The sequence below is a fragment of the Nomascus leucogenys genome, chromosome X (assembly GCF_006542625.1).
Source record: "Nomascus leucogenys isolate Asia chromosome X, Asia_NLE_v1, whole genome shotgun sequence".
Lineage (NCBI taxonomy): Eukaryota > Metazoa > Chordata > Mammalia > Primates > Hylobatidae > Nomascus > Nomascus leucogenys.
The window spans coordinates 90,602,177-90,624,893 of NC_044406.1; the positions used below are offsets into that span (position 1 = coordinate 90,602,177).

The window sequence follows — 22,717 nt, forward strand, 5'->3', positions numbered from 1 at the left end:
GATGGGCAAAGAGAAGAAACTCAGTGCATCCCTTTGCTCAAATATGGGAGGTCACCTGAAGTTGGTGCTAGGTGAGCAGAGAAGGTTTAACTCTAAATCAAGTTCAGTGGCCCTTTAATATTTGGAACTTGGTGTTCTAATCACTGAATTCAGGCTCAATTTGTGATTTAAAGTGACTGTAAGGTGGCAGAAAAGCCATGGGGCCTGAGAGAAATGTAATTTTAGAAGTACAATATTAGAGACCAAAGTAAAGTTGCATTTTGATTGTATCTCACCAGTAGTTCTTGTTCAATATACTGACTACATTTGCTTGGTGTGTTGTTTGTGATGTGCCATACTCCTGTGGATGAATACTACTACTGTTTTTGCATTAATTTTGCTACACCAGTTTTCTTTTGCTTAGTATTTGCCTGGTATATTTTTTCCATCCTTTTATTTTGAACTTTTCTGGATAATTCTAAGTGTGCCTCTGAGAAAAGGCATGAAACTAGATTCTGTGTCTTATAAAAAAAAATCTGAGGTTTTCTTTTAATATATGAGTTTAATCCACATATATTTATTATTACTGATCTACTACAGATATATTTCTACCTTTTTACTTTGTGTTTTCTATTTACCATGTATTTTTATTTGCATGTTCCCCTCCCCTCCTTTCCTGCCTTGTTAGACCAATGGAGTTTTCTTTGGAGTTTTGGAATTTACACATTGTCATGGCTTTAATGTGTCCCCCAAAGCTCATGTGTTGGAAACTTAATCCCCAATGCAAGAATGTTGAGAGGTGGGACCTTTAAGAGGTGATTAAAAGTCTCTTCCCTCATGAATGGATTCACGCTGTTACTGTGGGAGTAGGTTTGTTATCTCAAGAGTGGGTTCCTGATAAAAGGATGAGTTCTGCTGCCTTCTTCCCCTCACCCCCGGCCTGCTCTTTTGACCTTCTGCCTTCCATCATGGTATGAAGGCCCTCATCAGATGATAGCACCTTGATATTGGACCTCCCAGCCTCCAGAAACATAAGAAATAAATCTCTATTTATGAATTATCCAGTCTGTGGTATTGTTATAGTAGCACAAAATGGCTTAAGACACATGTTCCATTTTTAATCTTGTAGTGCTTATCCTAAGATTGTTTTCTTTTTCTTTTTTTTTTTTATGGAGTCTTGCTGTGTTGCCCAGGCTGGAGTGCAGTGGTGTGATCCCAGCTCACTGCAACCTCCACCTCCTGGGTTCCAGCAATTCACCTGCCTCAGCCTCCCTAGTAGCTGGAATTACAAGCACATGCCACTACACCAGGCTAGTTTTTGTATTTTTAGTAGAGATAGGGTTTTGCCATGTTGGCCAGGCTGGTCTTGAATTCCTGACCTCAGGTGATCCACCCTCCTCGGCCTCCCAAAGTGTTGGGGTTACAGGCGTGAGCCATCGCGCCTGGCCTCTTTTTTTTTTTCTTTTTCTTAAGTTGTGGTTTTGCTATGTTGCCGAGGCTGTACTCAAATTGGTGGGCTCAAGACAGCCTCCTGCTTCAGCCTCCCAAGCAGCTGGGATCACAGGTGCACACCACCACATCTGGCAGATTTTTCTAAATTATTTATCTAACTTTATATTTTTTAAACAAAATTTAGAGCATCTCCAACTTCTATCCTCTTCCTTATACATATTTTTTACATTTTGGAGATATATATATATATATATACACACACACACACGCACACAACTTATATACAAATATATATACAAAAAATATATACAACTTATATACATATATACAACTTCTGATTATTGGCATTTGTATAAGCAAGCTAACTATTAATCATTATTATTACAATTCAGTTAATAATACACTTTTAAATATATTATCTCATTTGATTCTAGAAAAAGTTCAGCTAAATATTACCTCCATAATGAATTAGGAAGAAAAAAAAGGAAGAAAGAAAGAAGAGACAAGATGGAAAGAGAAGAGAGCTCCTCAATTCTTAATGGTATCTTCTGGGGACCTCAGGCTGAGAACTACAGATCTTGGGAATATATTCTTTACCCTTTCCTTTTGGAAAGGGAGGAAGGAAAGAGAATTGTAATTTTTGAACATTTATTCTGTGTCAAAAACTTGCTGTAAGCAAGACAAACCTTATATTTACTAACTACTTTCCTTTTCAGGTGTTTTATGAGTGTCATGCAATTTATTTCACAACATGCTTCCATACCAATCCACATACCTTCTCCTGAATGAAAACAGGCTTATTTATGTTGATGATGAAGACATTGATAACAATAATAAATAACAGTTATAATAGCTATTTGTTATGGACCCACCTTGTTAACTAGACACTGAATGTCATGGGGGTAAATATACTCTTTAAATTGCCCTTCAGTTTTAGAAGGGAAGCCATCTAGATGTCTGGATAGATAAAGCAACATGATCTCTGTAGTATTAAAATAGAGAAACTTGCTAAATCAACAGAGTCCATGTGTGAATTTGGGTCCACTTATTATAACTGCCCCCTTTTTAAAATCAATAGGATGGCCCAGTTTTGGATCTAATAAAGTACTTTATGACTTTCCTGAATATTCCTAAGATTTTTTAATGAAACAATTAACAAGAAGAAATCATCCAAAATAAAAGAAACTACCTATACGTTTAACTGGGACATATTAAATTATCAGTTTTTGAAATATTACCAGCTACGCAGGAGGCTGAGGTGGATCGCTTGAGGCCAGGAGTTTGAGATCAGCCTGGGCAACATAGTGAGACCTCTATCTACAAAACAACAACAACAACAAAAATTAGCCAGCCTTGGTGGCATAAATCTTTAGCTCCAGCTACTTGAGAGGCTGAGGCAGGAGGATCCCTTGATCCCAGGAGTTCGAAGTTGCAGCGAGCTATAGTGGCACCACTACACTCTAGCCTGGGTGACAGAGTGAGACCCCACCGTCTCTAAAAAAAGAAAGATAAATATATATTAACATGCATATTGTATTCTTATATTTTTCTCTCCTCTCATTTCCAGCAGAGATCCAAGAGAGGGAGATTTGTGGCAGATCTGGAAGTAGAAGCTGCTTGAAGCTGGTGATTTTTTTTTTTCTTTAGACAGGGTCTTGCTCTGTCACTCAGGTTGGACTACAGTGGTATAATCATGGCTCACTGCAGACTCAAACTCCTGGGCTCAAGGGATCCTCCCACTTCAGCCTCCCAAGTAGCTGGGACTACAGGCGCACACCAGCTAATATTTTTTTGTGTGTGTAGAAATTGGGTCTTGCTATGTTGCTCAGGCTTGTCTTGGACTCCTAGCCTCAAGCAATCCTCCTGCGACTTCCCAAAGTGCTGGGATTACAGGCATGAGCTACTGTGCCCAGCCCATATATTCTGAAAAGGATTATATTCATTGATGAAGTCAAGCCAGATGTCCCTGGATGGGAATGGAGGGCCATTTAGGGCAGCAAGAGAATAGAGGTCAGGGTCTATACTTCCTTTCAGTGGCAGAGACATGAGCATTTCTCCGTATCAGGACCCAAAGAAGACTCTGTGATGGGCCAGGGGAAGCTGGTTGCCTGGTCTTGGCAAACATTCCACTACCCAGAGGGTTGGATAGAAGCAGCAGGGACAAGCGAGCTGAAGATACCATGCCAGTTCAGTAAATGAGCACCTCATCCCTAACCAGTATGGACAGACAGCTGAAGACAACAGGGATCTCCTCAGGCTTTGGTGCTAGATAAGACCATAGAATGCCTGTACAACTAATGGAGATGAGGAATCCCCAGTAATAACTGATGTGGATTTCCCACTAGCATGCTAGGGTTTGGATATCAGAGTCATATTTATGTTCATTTAAAGGCGCTTTGAAAATGTGACATTTCTTATATGCTCAAGGGTGTGAACTAAGATCTGTATCTGTTTGGTAGGCCCCCTATTCAAAATTTCATTAACAAATCCTTATTTTCTTTTGGAATGTTTTCATGAGTATCATGGGCTATTTTACAACTGTCTTCTTAATGGGATAGGAGTCAAGAATTCAATTAGTTGGCTAGGCCCTAGATTCCACAGAGGACATGAGGATGAGAGGCCCCAAGCCTACCCATCTGGTCACCCATCATTCACTAATGCAAAATTTGAATCATTTCAGCCATCTGACACCAGGGATTTGCCTACTTAAATGAAGTATTCACTAAGACACAAAGTCTAAGTAGTCTTCATTGAATACACATTTAATGAGCAACTTCTATATGCTAAGTACCAGCATTAGAGAGATCTGATAATTAGGTTCAGTAATCAATGGGCTGCATATAATTATCAAACCTTGTTTCTTCTTTACATTGATCCTATCCTGCCACTCCCCCAGTACAGAATTTGGGGAAGAATAATTGACACCTGATGGGTCTAGTCATCACATGATGGTGTGATGGTCACAATGCAGCCAGCCTACAACCTAGCCTGGTTTCTACTACTCTGACAATATATTGACTAGACACCTAAAAGCATGTTCAATAACTTACTAGCACCTATTGCAAGGAGGATGACAACAGTGGTAGAAAATACTTCATTATTTTAAGTATTTATGTTTAAGGAAAATGAACCTGTTTACTTGCAATTTGCAGTTCTTTTCAAAATTAGCCTATGTGCATCTATGGCCTATCTCCCTTGTCTCTTTTTAAATTTTAAAGATATTAACAATTTGTATTTATGTGTTGTGACTATTCTATTCTTCTGTGTTGCATGCCTAATAATTCCCTTCATGTTGTTTTATAATAAAGTTATTTAAATTATTTATGTATTAAAATCTATCTACCTTTTCCTGTAGGCATCCTGTCAATAATCTAATATTTAGAAAGGTCATCTGAGCCAAGATAATAAAATATCCTTCATTTTAAGCAAACAATCTATGGTTTCACTTATCAAATGTAAATCTTTAATTCATTTGGAATGTACTTTGGAATAAAGTGTAATGCAAAAGATCTAACATTCCCCTCAAATATTTTGACTATCCCATTCTTTCACTACTAATTCAAATATTCCCTCTAACATAACTAACAAGTTAAACACATATACACAGACACAGATATTTCCATTCTGTTACCCTGATCTGTTTTGGTGCCCAAAATACACTTTTAGAGTACCATTTTATAACAAATTTTTCTATGTGGCAACTTCTCTTTAGTTTTCTTTCTCAGAACTTTTCCATTTTCATATTTTATTTTCATTAAGTCATTTAAAAATAAACTAGTTTTATTAGCCTTGACCTTCCTTTGTATATCAATTTGGGGAGAAAAAGAAAAGCATACATACGATCTGATCCCAATTTGTTTAAAAAAAAAGTTGTATGATCTTTGTTACAAATATTTATGTATACACATAATTCCAAGAATATATGGTAAAGTATTGACTATTTCAGGCGTGTGCTAGGTATCTCCCATTTGTCCTCCTCCCACTCACTACCTGCAACCACCCTCCTCCGCCCTCCTCCCCACCATCTACTTTCCTTCCTGCTCTGTGTCCCCCACACTTACCAACACAGACTATACAAAAGGTCTTTCTTGCCCTCTGGCTTCCAGTTTGGACAAAGGGAAATACCCAGCAGGCGACGTTCGGAAGAGAGCAAAGTCAAGCATTTATACCCTCTCATTGCATTTTCTCTTTTCAGGGTCGCTGTGAGCTGATTGCATCCTGAAGATTACAGCTACTGTCAGGTGGACCTTTCCACACAGCTGTATACCATTCCGGTAACCCCTCCCTTCCTTCCCTCTGCTCCTCCCCTGTCCCCTCCCCGCTTCGTCTCCTTTGCAGAGGGGTAGTAACACTGTTATGCCCTGAATTGTGCACCCACCCCTCCCCACACCCGCCAAATTCATGTTGAAGTCCTAATCCCCAATACCTCAGAATGTGACTGTAGTTGGAAATAGGGTCTTTACAGAGATAACTAAATTAAATGAGGTCATTGGGGTGTGTCCTAATCCAATGAATAGTGTCCTTACAAGAGATTAGGATACAGATACAGAGAAAAAGGCCATGTGATGACAAGGACAGCCGTGTAGAAGCCAAAGAGAGGCCTCAAAAAAATCCTCTGGCAACACCTTGATCTGACTTCCAACATCCAGAACTGTGAGAAAATAAATTTATTGTTTAAGCCACTCAGTCTGTGGTACTTATGGCAGCCTGAGCCAGCTAATACACACCACAACCCTATCCCTCTGGTGGCAACTCAGGGAAAAAATTCTTTAACTCTCCTCAAATCATCCATTTTTGAGTCCCATTTATTTGCTGGGACCTTGAATGATCCAGTAGAATTACATGATTCTTATTTGCATTTGTTCTATGTTTTCTAAAATTTCTACAATAACCACAGAATACCAACCTTATTTCTACAATAACCAGAATACCAATCAGTAACATGAAAGGCACACTGCAAATTACTTGCTTTGAAATTTAGAAACAAATTTTATTTAAGATCTGAAATACAATTCCTAAAATATCAACTTTTCCAGAAAACCGTGGCTACACAATAATGCATTGCCTCTATCATGTTAGAACGTGCATTAGACTCAAATACAAAAACCATGAAACAAATCACCATCCTTCAACAATTTGAGCAAAGATAGAATGCCTAAGAACAACATAGATGGACTTGCAGAGGATGGGCTGTTTTACTTCAAGCACCATAAAAAAAAAAGAGCACAAATGCATGGGTTTTCAGGTATATACATTAAGTTGAACCTTTGGCACTAGGAATCAGGGCGTTTTGTCACATAGCATTAACACATATTAGAAAATTGTGTAGTGTCAAAGGGATAGGAACCACCAGCATTCAAGCAATGTTGTCAACTAGGCAATAAAATGTTCTACTGAATGTTTCTTCTTTGTTCTAATTACTGCATACACTGGTAGCAACTTTGAAATGAGAAAAGGAGCTTACACTCCTTTTATTTTCTGTTTAAAACAGAACAGAAAACAAACTGAAACATAAGCCCTGTTATACATTAACGATTTTAAAGAACATCAATTTTACAAGAAAAAGACTAAGAACAAAAAGTGTTTACAGATACAGGACAAAAATGGTGAGCCGTCTGTAGACGCTCACAGGGCTTTGCGGTGGTACTCAGCAGAAGCCACTTTGTAATCACTGGCAGTAAAGAGAGATGCAGAATTCTTTGCCAGATACTTTAGGAAATCATGCAAATAGCCCAACAATAATGCAAGGCTCTTCTCATCAAGGGGCGTATAGGCCAACATTGCTCCAATTCTTACAAATAATCTCAGTAGGTGTGGTGCTCCATAAACCTGGGACATTGGAGCATCAGGGTGAGCCAAGAGGATTTCAGCATACTGGGGCCTCTCAAATTTGTAGAGCAGCTGAGTGCCCAACATCACATTGAAATATTCTTTTATTCCTGCCACAACTTCATTAACCGCATATTCCTTATTATCAACATTTCCCTGCGATTTCTTGCAATTTGCATACTCCTCCAGAATTGCATCTACATTTTTCTTAGCAGGGAGTTGAAACAGCTGCTTCTGCCTGGTAACTAAGTCCCAGTCCTCAACAAGCCATGGTTTTAATTCTTCAGGAATCTTCACTTTAACCTCCATTCTATTCTTAAACGCCTCCTCACTTTCAACAGTGGGGTCTGCCCGGGCCCTTTTCTTCCGAGGGGGCTGAGGTGCTTCGCTGGTACTGCCACCATCTCCGTTTCCAGGAGTCTTCTGCTTGTTCTTTCTGGTCTTCCTCACGGATCCTGAAGGCGGGTTCTCTGCAGAGCGACCCCCCCATCTTCCTGGGAGAGCTGGTTCAAGATTTTTCTGCTGTGGACCAGCTGTCTTCTTTCCCGCGGAGGCCCCTCTCATCTTACTTCTCTGCATGTTGCTTCTAGTTGGTTTTTTGAAGTTCTCTTCTTCTGCAGATTGCTGTCCACGAGGTTGAGAACCCTGCTTTCTGGAACTCATTCAACCCTGTTTTTATTCCAACCACTGTAATATATAAAATATTTTACTTGGTTGTTTTCTATGGCAACCTTTAACTATGTTTCATAAAGGCCCATCAGAGAATAACACATTCTAACTCCCTTAAAATCTGGATTTCAAATCCTATTTCAGGAACCTTTATAAGTGATTTTTTATTTTTTTACCTCCTTTCCCTCTCTCTGATCCTCACTACCAGCCACTACTCTCATCTCACCCAAATACTCATCACATCTACCCATAAATTACTCTGTTGATGCCACTCACAAGATAGGAAAGCAATTTTAAAGAAGGAATTAAATGAAAAACTATAAAAGGCAGGAGTTGAAATTTAAGACTTTTGAACAGGAGAAATGACAATATGGAATAGGGAAGGTTATATTTAATTGACTAAGGGCAAAATGAGTAACAGTAAAGGTTCTTGTGTAAGTCCAGAAAGGCCTGAACTAGGATGATGACAGAGTCAAGAGAAACTGAAGAATACAGAAATCATGAAGAATATAGTAACCAAAGGAAGGAGGAATCTGCAATTTCAAGCCTGGGTAATTAATGAACTTAATAAAAGCACTGAATTTAGGGTTTAGTCTGGAATCATAAATAAAATGACAAAACATAGGTAATGCATCCATTCATTAATCTATTCAGTTTGTCATTATACATTACTGCATATCTGCTTTGGGACAAGTACTGTGGTAGTTGCTAGAGATCCAAATATCTAAAGTGATATTATAAAACAATAAGTTTAGTATAATGACAGTTATAGGCACAAAATAGTTTGGGAGCAGACACAAGAAATGGTACATGACACCACCGTCAGTGATATAAGAAGGTAAAAAAAAGATTGGTGAGGGAGGAGTCAGTGATGACTCCCAGGTATGGGTGATTAGGTCATTAGTATTATCACCAAATGATAATACTCCTCCATTTACAGGAGGAGAAAATGGATTGGAGGAAAAGTTGTGTTGGGCCTATTGTGTGTGACGTGTACAGTTAAACATAAAATTGTAAAGCTCAGTTTTGTCCAGCTAACTGGGTACCCGCCCCCCAACCCCAAAAAAAAAAAAAAATTAAAAGCTCGGCTGAGAAGTAAAAGCCAGAAATGGAGATCTGAGAGTAAACATCACATAGCTCGTAGTGGACACTATGAGGGCCAATGAAATCAGGGAGAAGAGAGGAAGAACTTCAAGTATGGAATTCGGGAAAACCTAAGGATGAAAGGCATTTAAGGGATGTGCAGAGAGACCACAAATGAAACAAAAATGTTAAGAGTAGCCATAACAGAATTAGAAGAATGTTATTTTGGATGCCAAAGAAGATGAGCGTTCCAAGAAGAAAAAGGTATAATCTACAGTGTAAAGTGCAGCAGGGAGTGCTAGTAAGATAAGGATGCAAAAAATAGTCTTCCATTATTCTCATGGTGTGACAGAGCAAACAATTCCTTTGACTTACACAGTCTTCCTTCTTTCCCTTCCAAGAACTCCTAGTGATTTCCCAGATGAAATCTTATAGATCTTCTGGGATGGTCTAGAAGGGTGAAGTGGGAGATACAACCTAGAAAGAAAGGCAGGTATCTGCAATGAAGATGAACTTTTGTGAAATCATCTAAGAAAAAGAAAAAAATGAGTAATTTACAAACATGTGGTTTATATGTTTACATTTAAACACATATATGAATCATATACCACAACTGTAAATCGTGGTATCAGAGAAAATACTTGAGTTCTGCTGTCAGACAGATCTTTACTTCAATTAGGCTCCGTCATTTATGAGTTGTGAGACCTCAGGCAAGACATGTAAACTCTCTTAGCCTCTTTTGCTCATCTGTGGAATGTGGCAAATTACCTATAGCCTTCACAGGCTCCTGTGAGAATTTCATAAAGGTGATGTGGCTGAACAGCTAGCACAGTACGTTGTGGGAATATTTGCACATGGATACAAAGATGTTCAATGTAGTGGTGTTTGCAATATTGAAGAACTGGAAAACACCTACCTATTCTTCAATAGGAAAATGATAACATAAATTATGTATGAATACTACAGAAGAACATTCAAATGAATTAAGCAGAGATCTGTGTACTGACATGGAAAGATGCTCAATATATATTATTAGGTAAACAGCCAGGTGGCATAATACTATAGGATCCCAAATGCAATAGGATCTTAAAGAGACAGATGAGGCTGGGCGCGGTGGCTCACACCTGTGATCCCAGCACTTCGGGAGGCCAAGGTGGGCAGATCACGAGATCAGGAGTTTGAGACCAGCCTGGCCAACGTAGTGAAACCCTGTCTCTACTAAAAATACAAAAAAAAAAAAAAAAAAGTAGCAGGGCATGGTGGTGCACGCCTGTAGTCTCAGCTACTCAGGAGACTGAGGCAGGAGAATCACTTGAACCCAAGAGGGGGAGGCTGCAGTGAGCTGAGATTGAGATCACACCACTGCACTCTAGCCTGGGCGACAGAGACTCCATCTCCAAAAAAAAAAAAACAACATAGTACAGGTAGAGAAACAGGTGTGAAATAGTTTTTAGGAAGAGTGTGCTCTCATTTGTGTGTGTGTTTTAAACAAATGTCTATAAATGTGCATGGAAATATCTAGACAGATAAATACCAGCCTGTTAAAATCAGGGTAACCTCTTAGAAAGGGATGATGGTAGACTAGCCTTAAACCAGGTTTCTCTAGTAACTACAACTTTCACCCACAGAAAAAGCCCGTCGGCCATTCTGTAGCCATTAACACTGTGTAGGCAGGTGTCAGGAAGGCTCTGAGAAGAAAATCAGAGATAAGAAATGTTTGTTAGTAGCACCTGTGGACAAAAAAAAAAAAAAAAGAAAAAGAAAAGAAGGCCGGGCACGGTGGCTCATGCCTGTAATCCCAGCATTTTGGTGGCCGAGGTGGCCAGATCTCTTGAGGTCAGGAGTTCAAGACCAGCCTGGCCAACATGGTGAAACCCCGTCCCTACTAAAAATACAAAAATTAGCCAGGCATAGTGGTGCACACCTATAATCCCAGCTACTTGGGAGGCTGAGGCAGGAGAATCGCTTGAACCTGGGAGGTGGAGGTTGCAGTGAGCCAGGAGATCGTGCCACTGCACTCCAGCCTGGGTGACAGTGAGACTCTGTCAAACAAACAAACAAACAAATAAATAAATATGCATGCTTGCATGCATGCTTGAAGACTAGATCCCTGAACCAGGAAAGTCAGTTATTGGGAAGAAAGGCCTGGATGCTAGTACTTTCACTAAGCAAACAATATCCTCTAACTGAAAGAGCACAAAGCTTTGAGCAGAAATTCAAGGGTAAAGTCAGTCTTCAGAAAGCATCAAAATTTGTAAATATGGAGACTGATCCCTGTGGGAATCAGAAACCTGGCTGAGAGGAACACAGAGACACATCCTGTGAAGGATCAGACAGTGGTGACAGTGGCCAGTGTATCATGGCATTAAATTGTAAGCTATCATGCTTCCAGAATAATGTTTCTAAAAGAATTGCTTTGTGACCAGGACAGAGCAGATACAGTATCTGAAGACTTCAGAAAATTGTTAATACAGGTTGAGTATTCCTTATCCAAAATGCTTGGGATGAGAAGTGTTTCAGATATTGGAATATTTGCATATGCATGAGAATATCTTGGGGACGGGACCCCAGTCTAAACAGGAAATTCATTTATGTTTCATATACACCTTATACACATAGTCTTGAAGGTAATTTTATACAGTATTTTGAACATTTCTTTGCACCTGTCACATGAGGTCAGATGTGGAATCATCTATTAGTGGCACGTTGGCTTTCAGAAAGTTTCAGATTTTGGAGCATTTCAGATTAGGGATACTGAACCTGCATGAGTAAATCCAGAAAGCCCATCTTGGGGCTCATAGTGCAGAGGTTCCATAAAACAAAGGGATGATAGTGAAAATACCACCTAAAGAAAGCAATGTGACCTAGTGCCAACCAGACTGTGTAAAACACATTAAGTAGAGCCAAGCTGGACAAAAACCATTCTGGAAGTCACATTGGTCCCTGGTGGGTATATAATTGTGAATAGGGGTGGAAGGGGCTGTGACTCAACACATGGAGAAAATGGGGGCACAAATTAGGGACAACAGTCACCAGCTATTTTGCCACCTGTTCCCTACAGGTCAGCTCTAGGGTAAGCCAGAAATTCAGAAAACACATTTGTACTTATGTTTGTCTTAGTTTCCTATCTTTAATTTTACACCAGTTTAATCTCTGTATAAACAATACATTTAAACAGAGGTGAGCTTATAAGGGCTATCAAACCTGAGATTTTTCCTTTTAAAAAATTTATTATGATAACCAATAATCTTCCCATGTTAAGGTTATTATATGCATCCATTTTGAGTCATATAATAGATATTCTGTCAAATGAGCATACTTTAATTTACTTAGCCACTCCTTCCCTGGAAATATCCAGTGCACACCTCCCACCAATTATTTTTTAATAATCAATGAAAACATTTTGTGTAAACATTTTTTTGCTCTCGCTTCCTATTATTCCTTTAAGACTCTCAGAAGTGGGCTTAGTGAGTCAAGAGATAGAACACTCTCAATACACTGCCAAATTACTCCCTCTGCACAAGTTGTGCCAATTTCTAATCCCACAAGCAGTGTGTAAAAATATTTACTATGCCTCATGCTCTGGCCAGTACTGGGGATCATTTAAAAATTTTTTTTTCCTTTCATTTTTAAGTTCAAAAATTAAGAATATTTTGATAGATTTCTTTTATATTTTAACTCCTTAATCCATCTAGTAGTTTGCAAGTTACGAACTGACAATCTTTGTTCACCTCAAGTAATTAGATGTTGTGGTACCATATTTCCTTTATATACCTATAGATAACAAATTATATAAAGATGTGAACATTCTTCTCTTATCACCTCCCCCTCTCCCACCCCAATCCTAGGAGTATCCCGAGTGAGTATGTATGCCTTCAAATCTTTTCATGCACACATTCACATAAAACGTAACTTTAAAGACTCAATGTGTGTATTATACACATAGGTATGTGAATGTATAGCATGCATTTATTTAATTTCTTTTGACAAATGTGAGATCTATACTGCTCTGCACCTTGCTTTGCTCACTTATCATGGGCATCTTTCCATGTCAGTACATACCTACCTCCTCTTTTTAATATTCATAACACATTCTATAATCTGTTATGTACTAAAACCAGTCTCTGAACATTTAGGTTGTTCCCAATATTTCATTATTACAAAAATACTGCAATGCACATCAGTGTATACAAATATTAGAGCATTAGTTAAGTACCTCTGAAGGATATATTCCAAGAGGAACTATTTAGCGAAAGGATTTGCTTATTTATAACTTTGATGAGATAGAGCCAAATTCACCTCACAAAGAACTGTTTTAATTTGTACTCCTAACAAAAATATAAAAGTTCATTTTTTCATGACTTCAGGAACACTGGAAAAACATCTTTTCGAAAAAAAAAAGGAGAGGGGCTTTTCTTGGGCCAATCTAACACGTAGTAAGATAATTTCATTTGAATTTGTGTGATATCATCCTTTCATACATTCATTGGTCACATGTTATCTTATAGAAATATTTTTGTTCTCTCTTCTACCAGGTTGTTTGCTATTATTTTCTAATAATTAAATATTAGTTTTATTTTATGTTGGAAATTTTCTTCCAAACCATCACTTTCTTTTGTCTAATGGTGTCTTACTATGACTGTTGTATGTATATGTGCATACATCTCTCAATATCACAGACAAATCTATCAGTTTTTTCCCTTGTGACCTTTGGCTTTTATGTCATGCTTAAGGGAAATGCTCCAAAAATACTGTAGAAGTGATTTCCTACTCATTATTGGTACTTTTATAGTTTTCCTCAAATGTATAACTAACTTTTTCTAATATTCATCACTGAAGAGTTTATCCTTTCCCCATTGGTATGAAATACCATTTTATAACATTCTAAATTCTCAGAGGTATATGGGTCTTTTAAGGTACTCTCTTCCGAATGATTTTTAACTTTTTTCTTTTCTTTTTTTTGAGACGGAGTCTCGCTGTCACCTAGGCTGGAGTGCAGTGGCGCGACCTTGGCTCACTGCAGCCTCTGCCTCCTGGGTTCAAGCAATTCTCTGCCTCAGCCTCCTGAGTAGCTGGGATTACAGGCGCCCACCTGTATTTTTAGTAGAGACGGGGTTTCACCATCTTGGCCAGGGTGGTCTTGAACTCCTTACCTCGTGATCCACACGCCTTGGCCTCCCAAAGTGCTGGGATTACAGGTGTGAGCCACTGCGCTCAGCAATTATTTAACTTTTAAAGGTATCACTGTCTCTAGGCCATCTGTTCTGTCACAGTGGTATATCTGATAGTTCTCACCAGTATTAATTTAATTATCACAGTTTAAAGGTATAAATGTTGCTCTTGAAAATAACACTTGTAAATGGATGACTACACTAAGAATATTTGATGCGTATTATTTTAAATAGCAAAACACTAGGACCAATAGAAAAGGTTATCAATAGTGACTTCACATATTACGTGATTAACATTTTATAATAAAATGTATTTAAAACTCACACTGACTTTCTGATCTACTCTTATTCATGGATCTCACAAATGGACAGCCCAATTTTTCAGTTAATCATCATTGCATATCGTATACTTTGTAGACATACCATTCAGACTGGGCTCATTCCCTCCTTCTAAGTTCTACCCATCCTCTGCGGCCCAGGTCAAGGTCCTCTTCCTCTGTGAGGCTTTTTTTTCTCTATTTCAGGTCACCCTGACCCTTGCTTTCTCTGAGTTCCTGTTGGCTCAACAGTCCACCCCCTACCTTTGGCCCCTAATCATTCTCTAAATGGTCTAATGTAAAGGTATTCTGTGCCTACTGATCTAATGCATCTCTTCCACGAGGGCAGTGCCCTCCTCCGAAACCTACTTTTCAGAAAGGAGAAAAAAAGAAATTACAGTGACTCCATATGTAGCTGTCAAAAGGCTGAAAAACCTTCAAACCCTACTTCATCTCTCCACACAAGCAATGGGCCATTTGGGAATCAGACTGCAAATGCTAACATCTTCTGTGTATGCATGTGTCAGAAAAGAGTGTGAGTAACATTTTGTTGGAATAAGCCTTTAAATGCACATATGCCATATCAGTTACATTTGTATCAATTTTCTCTTCTGGATCTTGAAACATTTCCATTACATGTAATAGATTTTTTTTTAAGTCTGAGACAAAGGAGGAATGATATAAAAGCTGTTAGCAGACTGAATATTCAGTGAACAGATTTGCTTATTTATAAATTTGGTTTGAACTGCTAGCTAAAATTATAGCTCCTGGAAATTCCCTCATAAATAAATATGATCAATATACTTAAAACCTTTCTAGATTGTTAAGACAAGCCAGAAGTCATAATTTCGGAATTCAGTTCTAGTGGTAACTGCTGCTTCTGGAAAATGAGGAGAGAAACCAACAGTATTAATTATTATTTTTTTACACAATTCCAAAAAGAAATATATCCACTGCTTTTAGAAGTAGGTGTAAATGTGTAGATAAAACATGAGATTATCAGGACTAACAGAACCATAATTATTATTAAAGCAAATACTTACATGTGCCATGCACTGTCCTGGTACTTTACATGTAATCCTCTCAACAATCCTATGAAGTAGGAACTATTATTATCATCTCTGTTTCATATACGAGGAACTTAGGTATAAAGCGAGTAAATATCTTGCCCAAGATCACATAGTTAAGTGGCAGAGCCAGGATTTAAATTCAGGAAGTATTTGCTCTTAACCACTAAACTATGCTGCATATAGGATGCTCCAAAGAAAAATGTAATATATGGAACTGTGGAACTACTGCAGGGGATTGACTGTAGTATCTTTTATCAAGGGATGTAAGATTACAAAGCCCTCTGTTGCTTATGCACTTTCTATACTGGAACTACCAATGGACTTAGCTCCATCCTTTCCTTCTCAGAATTTAGACTACTTTCCCAGATAGGAGCTTATTAATTTTCAAAATATTCCTGGACAGTTAGGAAGGTTATGTGGTATTACCCTGTTTGAGAACTGAGGCCAGAAGGGAGGCACTTACCCAAGATTCTGTAATCAGGGAAGGTTCTGCAATCAGGATCAGATCTCCTGATCCTCACTATACAGCAAACTTAGCTTTTCTGATGGTGACCTAGAAGGTCAAACAAAAGGACAAGAAAGAACATAAAATAAAAAGATATGAGCTATGGCTTTCTTCTACATCAGCCAATGCAATTTCATCACACACAAAGGACACCAAAGCTGATAAATAATGTACAAGTGTTTCTTTTTCCTTTCTTGTGGCCACATTTTCAAATTTAATTTATTGTACATTTGTATAATTTCTGACAAATTTGTTTAACTTTTCCTTAAATACAATTTCAAATGGATGAAATAAAAGAAATAGTATTATAAACCTACACGAATCCATCATCCAGCTTTCAACAATTACCAACTGAAGGCCATCTTGTTTCATCTATAACCCCACCCACTGCTCCCCCCCACCCCCGACTTTTTCAAGCTCACCGGAATATCTGACTTCTGTATTTTATTATAGAAAAATTTAAACGTATACCAAGGAAAGCAGATTAATATACGGAACCCACTGCCTATCACTCAGCAAAAAACTATTATTAATTTAGGGCCAATTTTGTTTCATCCATACCCCTCCCCATTTCCCCCTACCGCTGAGATTATTTTGAAGCAAATCCTAGTCATTAATGTATTTAGAAGCCAATCCAAGACATTATATTATTTAATCCGTAAATATTTTCATATGTCTCTACAAAAAAGGACAATTTGAAAACATAATCACAATACTACTGTGACGCCTAAAAAAATTGACATCAATTCCCTAAAAAACATCAAATATCGAATCCGTGTTCCAATTTTCCCGATGCGTCTTAAACATATTTTCACAGTTGGTGTGTTCGATTCAGGATCCAAACAAGGCCTACTCATCGCATGTGGTTCATCTCCAGCTCGCTCTCGTTCTCCATCTCTTTCTTTCTTGCACTCCCCCCCCAACCTTTTATTTAACTTTTCAATATGGGAAATTACAATCTCTGCTATTTTGAGGCAATTCCCAAATAACAAATTATTTCATTGGTAAAAATTGATATATCTATTTTATCTTTATTCTAGGAAAGAAGTTGATGGCAGAAAGGGCACTACAATTAGCGAATTTATATAATTTATAATTTTACTCATTCTATTACGCGTTTTATCTCCATAACAATAGCTAATATCTTCAGGGGTCAGGCTTCATATTACGTGCCTTATACGCACTATTATACAGTACACGTCTCTGAGGTAGATATTATTATTATCACCATTTTACAAACATGGAAACCGAGACACAGAAAGGAGCCTTGCCCAAGCTGGGCGTTGGCGAGCAGGAATCTGAATCCAGCTCTGACCGATTGTGAAGGCACTAGGTAATCCCGTCTATACCCGACGAAAAGAGGAAATCATCGACCCTTTCTCCCCACCCCCACCCCGAAACCTGAAACGAGAATCCAGATCTTCCCAGCAGCCGACGTGTGATCACTGCCGTTCCTCCAACCGCCATAGTAAAGCCAGGTTTCTCTGGCAACTGATATCCATAGGCAGACACGTCACCCTGGAGGAGGGCGTATGCCCTTCAGCCAATCACAATCGTCTTGTCTAAGTTTTAGAATGTTCCATAACCAAATGATTGGACAACCACCCCCACGTCAGCAATGACACTTCGCCGCAGTAAAGGCGGGTGCTAGCAACCTGCTTCTTCTCTGTTAAGGCCCACAGCAAACCAATCCTCTTCCTCCGTTAGTGCGAGTTCCGGCCAATGACGTTCGCCCTCTTAGGTTTTTTTTAGCCCGCCCTCCAAAAGCGTGACAGCCGTTGGGTCATAAGTCTATAGGGCAGAATGTTCACGTGGCCTATTTCACGACCCAGAGTTCCTCTGACCAGAGGGGTTTTTTTCCCTTTTCCTTTTTTTTTTTTTTTCCTGCAGGGAGGCATTATGGGTTTGTGTTTTTTTTTCCCCCCACTGGGAGAGGAAGTGTCTACGTGGCCTGCGGAAATAGGATAGGCGGAAATGAGCTAAGGTTCCCGCGAGTGGGGAAGCGCGAGGTCAAATCTGGGGCCACGCCCCCAGTCCTGTGGCGCAACTCCCCGAACACGGAAAAAAAAGGCGCAGTGGGGGTTCTGCTGTGTTTGCGAGTGAGGGTCGTGAGTGCAACGGGCGCAAGGCATAAAGGCCAGTGTGTTAGTACGCGGGCAGGCTCGCGTGACCCTGGGGTTGCTGTGTGAGCGGCCCTCGTGGCGCGGGAGGTGATGCGTTTGCGCAGGCGTGCGCCCCTGGCGTCGGGACTGGTGAGAGCCACGGCGAGCGCGCGCGCGTGCGTGCGTGATGGTGGGGGCGGTGCAGGGAGGAGTTAGCTACTGCGCGCAGGTTGTTATCTGTTTATTATGTTTGAAAATGTTCTAATGAAAAGGAAAATAAATAATTAAGGCAAGGCGACAATAACAGATAAAGGGGCACTGTCAGAAATATTTTGGCTTTCCCTACTGATTTAAATACTTTAAAAATACACTTACTACGTTTTCCTCTGTGCCAAAATCCTGTCGTAAACCACAGCCCTCCAATGATTCAGAGCCAAACCCTTCCATCGCCACATTAGCAACTCCAAAGGGAGGCTTCTTTCAAGTTCTCTAGTATCCTCCTCCCTCCCCTCCTCCACACCTCCCCCCTCCCTTCAAGGTTGCGTGCAGTTCTCTTGGCACAAATACAATTTTCCTATGAGAATATCTATCTACGACAGCCTTCCCCTCCGTTAGGGACTCCGGATTTCTGTGGCGACTGAGGCGCTCTTACCTTTGCGTCCTGATCTCCAAGCAAGCACACTGACCTTCAGGCAAATACGCACTGTTAATTTTCCAGAAAGTTCTGTGGGTAAGGTTTATACCTCTCGAGTCTGCCACTAGATGCCGCCAAATCCCAGCAAAGGATTGGCTGTTTGGTCCCTGGGATTCTGGGATTTTGTTTCCCTCCCCCCTCCCCTTTCTGATTTGCTGAACGGTACTATCTATAGGCATCATGGATATCGTTCATTCCTAGGAAAAAATAAAATCAACTTCTGTAAATAGCACTAGTAGGCAGGTGACTGTGACCCAAGATCCAAATAATTTTGCTCATTTCTTTCCTTTTCTCCTTGGAAAAAAAAAAAAAGGCCCCTCTCCATCCCTCTCTTCTTTTGTCCTTGCCTTGTTTAATCAAAGAGTTAATGAATGACCCAAGCACTGATGCTGAAGATCCTAACCCTTTTTCCTCACCTTTTCAAATGCTCGCAACTCACCAAAACTGAAAATACAGATAGCTGTTCCGTCAGTAAAGATAGATAAGAACTCATCAGTAAAACTTGGACCCTGGTATTGAAAACTGATTTTCCTTTTCTCTTGAAATTTGTATCAGATATGTGTTTTTGCACCCTGTTTTCTGTAGTGGTATTGGTAAACTTTATTGTGTCTTTGGAGTAAGAGAAAGAGACCTAATTGTAAACCTCATTGCACCACTTACTAGTCTCAGTACCCTGGGCAAATGACTTATGTTCTGTGATCCTCAGTTTTTTGTATGCTTTCTAAATTTTAGATGCTGTGTTATATCGTTCACGTCGATTTTTTTATTCATCACCAAGTCCTTATTAGATGAGCACTACTAGATCAAAGTCAAACAACAAAAATCATACCCCTTTCAATTATCTTATACACTTGTACACCACACAAGAGGGATTTTTTTAGAGCAGTGGTTCCCAAGGTATGTTTCCTGAATGTACCAGAAACATCAGCATCACCTGAAAAGTTGTCAGAAATTCAGATTCTCAGGTCCCACCTCAAACTTAATGAATCAAGTTCGCAGGGTGGGGTTTGGTAATCTGTGTTATTACAAACTATCCCAGTGATTCCAGCACACACTGAAGTTTGAGAGCCACTGCTTTGGAGAGTAGAAATGCAATGCATATTTTTGTGCACACCACTAGAGGGTGCTACAGAATGTAAAGCAAAATAATAAATGATGCACAGTATATGTTTTCAGACACCCTCCATATTATCAGTCCTATTTTACAGATTAAAAACTAACGTGTAAAGATGTCAAATTATTTTCTTAGTGTACGTAACAAGTATGGGAACCAGGATTTGAACTTCACCTGCCTCTAGCCCAAGCCCCTAATAGTACTCTGTTGTTTAACCATGATGACTTGTCTTTCCAAGCCTCAAAATACATTAGAAATATCTTGTTCCCTGCTTTGGCTAATGTTGACTGGAGTGTCAAGAAGAGTGCAGGAAAGCAAACCAAGTAAGTGGAAATATTTTCGATGTTTCATTCTCATACCCTTCCTCATCTCCATTCTATAATAGGATATCACATCAAGGCTTCTAAATGTTTTCTTTCTCGCTTTTTAATTCCCCAAATAATGTTCTCTTTACTCTGCAGTTGCCTTTTTTAATTTATGTCTAAATCTCTTTTTTTTTTTTTTAACGGAATTTCTCTCTCTTGCCCAGGCTGGAGTGAAGTGGCACAATCTCAGCTCACTGCGATCTCAGCTCACTGCAATCTCAGCTCACTGCAATCTCCGCCCTCCCCTCCCCCCAACCCTAACCCTGGTTCAAGCAATTCTGCCATCTCAGCCTCCCGAATAGCTGGGATTACAGGGATGCGCCACCACGCCTGGCTAATTTTTCTATTTTTTAGTAGAGATGGGGTTTCACCATGTTGGCCAGGCTGGTCTCAAACTCCTGACCTCAGATGATCCACCCGCCTTGCCTCCCAAAGTGCTGGGATTACAGGCGTGAGCCACTGCACCCAGCCATATGTCTAAATCTCTTCTATGTGTGTTGAAGTTATCAGGGTGGTGAGGAAACAGTTGTTAAAAACCTGTTATGGGCCACACACTGTATACACCCATTAATCTCAACAATAGGCCTGCAAATTGGGTGATATCATCATTATTTTATAGATAATGAAAGCGAATTCTGCAGTGTGTAATTATCTATCTTTGGTCATATAACTTGTAAATAGTGGAGCCTGGATAATTCCTGGCATATCTGCCCATATTATTTTACCAAGCTTTCTACTTTTTGGCTTTGAATCTGGTTTAGTTATTTACTTGTTAAGTGACTTTATTTAACTTTTCTAAGCCTCAGTGTCACATATTAAATAGGAACAAATATTTCTATTTCATAATCTTAGAGCCGCACTATCCAATACTGTAGCCGTTAGTCATATGTGACTATTTAAATTTAAATGCAGTAAAATGTAAAAATGTAGATCCTCAGTTGCACTAGTCTCATTCCAGGGGCTCGATAGCTACTTACAGTTAGTGGCTACCATATTAGACAGTGCAGATACAGAACATTTCTGCCACCACAGAAAGTTCTACTGGACAGTGCTGATTTAGAGGATATAAGGTATATAAAAGGGCCTAACACGGTGCATATCTCATGGCAGATGCCCGAGAAAAGTGATCTCGTCTGCTTTTTTCTTTCAGCATCAGAGCTAGGGGTGTTCTCCTGTTTTATTGATGGGATTGGGAGAGGGAAGTAACTTACCCAAGGTAGTGTGGTAGGGGATATGTCTGGCACTGGGACCCACATCTCCTGACTCTTGCTCTAACATTCTGTCTAGTATACCCATCCTTATGCTTTACTCTACTGAGTGAGGTTTCAAGGCCAAGCATGTGAACAGTGTGAATTAACTTTGGAGTCAGGGTGGTAGCAGAAAAAGGCATAGGAACTGAATGCCTCCTGTGTGCCACACAGCACTGTGCCCAGCCTTTTTACATCTGTTATCTTAGCAAATCCTCAGTGAAGCCCAGAGAATAAATACCCCAAGTTGCTCAGCAAGTAAATGGCAGACCAAGCCCAGGCATTTTCCCATTATGTCATGCTATTCCCTCAAATGTGAATACTCCCCTGCCACCTCCACTTACTAGTGGGTCCTCAGAAAATGGGAATTACTCCTCTTTTGAATGTATAGCTGAACCGCTGTCTTCACAGTCTGTTTCAACTGGAATGGAAAAATAGCTTAGGTCAATGTTTGTTTGGCTCCAAGGCCCAAGGCCAGACAGAGAATATTTGTGGTCCCAGCCTTCACAGGACAGGCAATGGCTCTGAGAACCCTGTGTTAATTTTCAAGGCCACCATTAGCTCATACATTGCTTTTGTGCTGATTAGAAAAGCATGCCACCTGGGGGGCAGACAAATTGTAGCGAAGGGCCCATTCCAGTGGAACAATGAGAAAAATAACTTTTCTTTCTGTAGGCTGTTGCAACCTCACCAGAACAGCTGAAGAATGAATTTCAGCCTGGACTCTACCTTATTAGTTGGGCACCCTTGGGGAGGGTGCAACCTGCCCAACATTTTCTGCTCGCCCTGTCTTACCTCATGACTAAGAGAGCCTTTCTAGGTCTGGAAGGTAGCGGTCAGTCTGTTCTGGAGGGTGGAGAGAGACACCAGTGTTTTCCCATGGTTTCTGGGTAGTAGATAAAATTGGTCTATTCTAAGGTTAATTTGATATTTTAAAATTTTGGTTCTGACTAGCTTATTGGATTTTTTTGAATAACGTTTGATTAATGTAAAGGTTAAAAATAAAACCTAATATTTCAGCTAAGCAAATGGTGTTTCTTCAATAAGGATGTTTTTCTATCTATTTATACCTGCCTCATTCCATAGGAATTTTATAAAGCCAGTCCAGGAATGTAGTCTG

At 39.6% G+C, this 22,717-nt stretch overlaps 1 protein-coding gene and 1 long non-coding RNA gene across 15 annotated transcripts; one reads left to right on the forward strand and one right to left on the reverse strand.

Annotated features, from left to right (window-relative positions):
- Positions 1–6,396: 6,396 nt before the first annotated feature.
- MORF4L2 (mortality factor 4 like 2) lies at positions 6,397–18,996 on the reverse strand. Of its 14 annotated transcripts, none has more exons than XM_012498913.2 (5): positions 18,830–18,996; positions 16,034–16,123; positions 15,544–15,592; positions 9,388–9,489; positions 6,397–7,947 (listed from the first exon to the last, which is right to left on the reverse strand). In XM_012498913.2, exon 5 carries the CDS (start codon positions 7,921–7,923, stop codon positions 7,057–7,059), a length of 867 nt encoding a protein of 288 aa, XP_012354367.2. In that variant the 5' UTR covers positions 7,924–7,947; positions 9,388–9,489; positions 15,544–15,592; positions 16,034–16,123; positions 18,830–18,996; the 3' UTR covers positions 6,397–7,056. The 14 variants fall into 14 exon arrangements, with proteins under 14 accessions (XP_012354367.2, XP_012354374.2, XP_012354366.2 ...); XM_012498920.2 differs by having other exon boundaries at positions 9,388–9,509; XM_012498912.2 differs by having other exon boundaries at positions 9,388–9,540.
- LOC115833359 lies at positions 18,050–22,621 on the forward strand. Its single transcript, XR_004028797.1, has 3 exons — positions 18,050–18,327; positions 18,793–20,308; positions 22,273–22,621. It is a non-coding gene; the product is annotated as an uncharacterized LOC115833359 (long non-coding RNA).
- Positions 22,622–22,717: the final 96 nt, after the last annotated feature.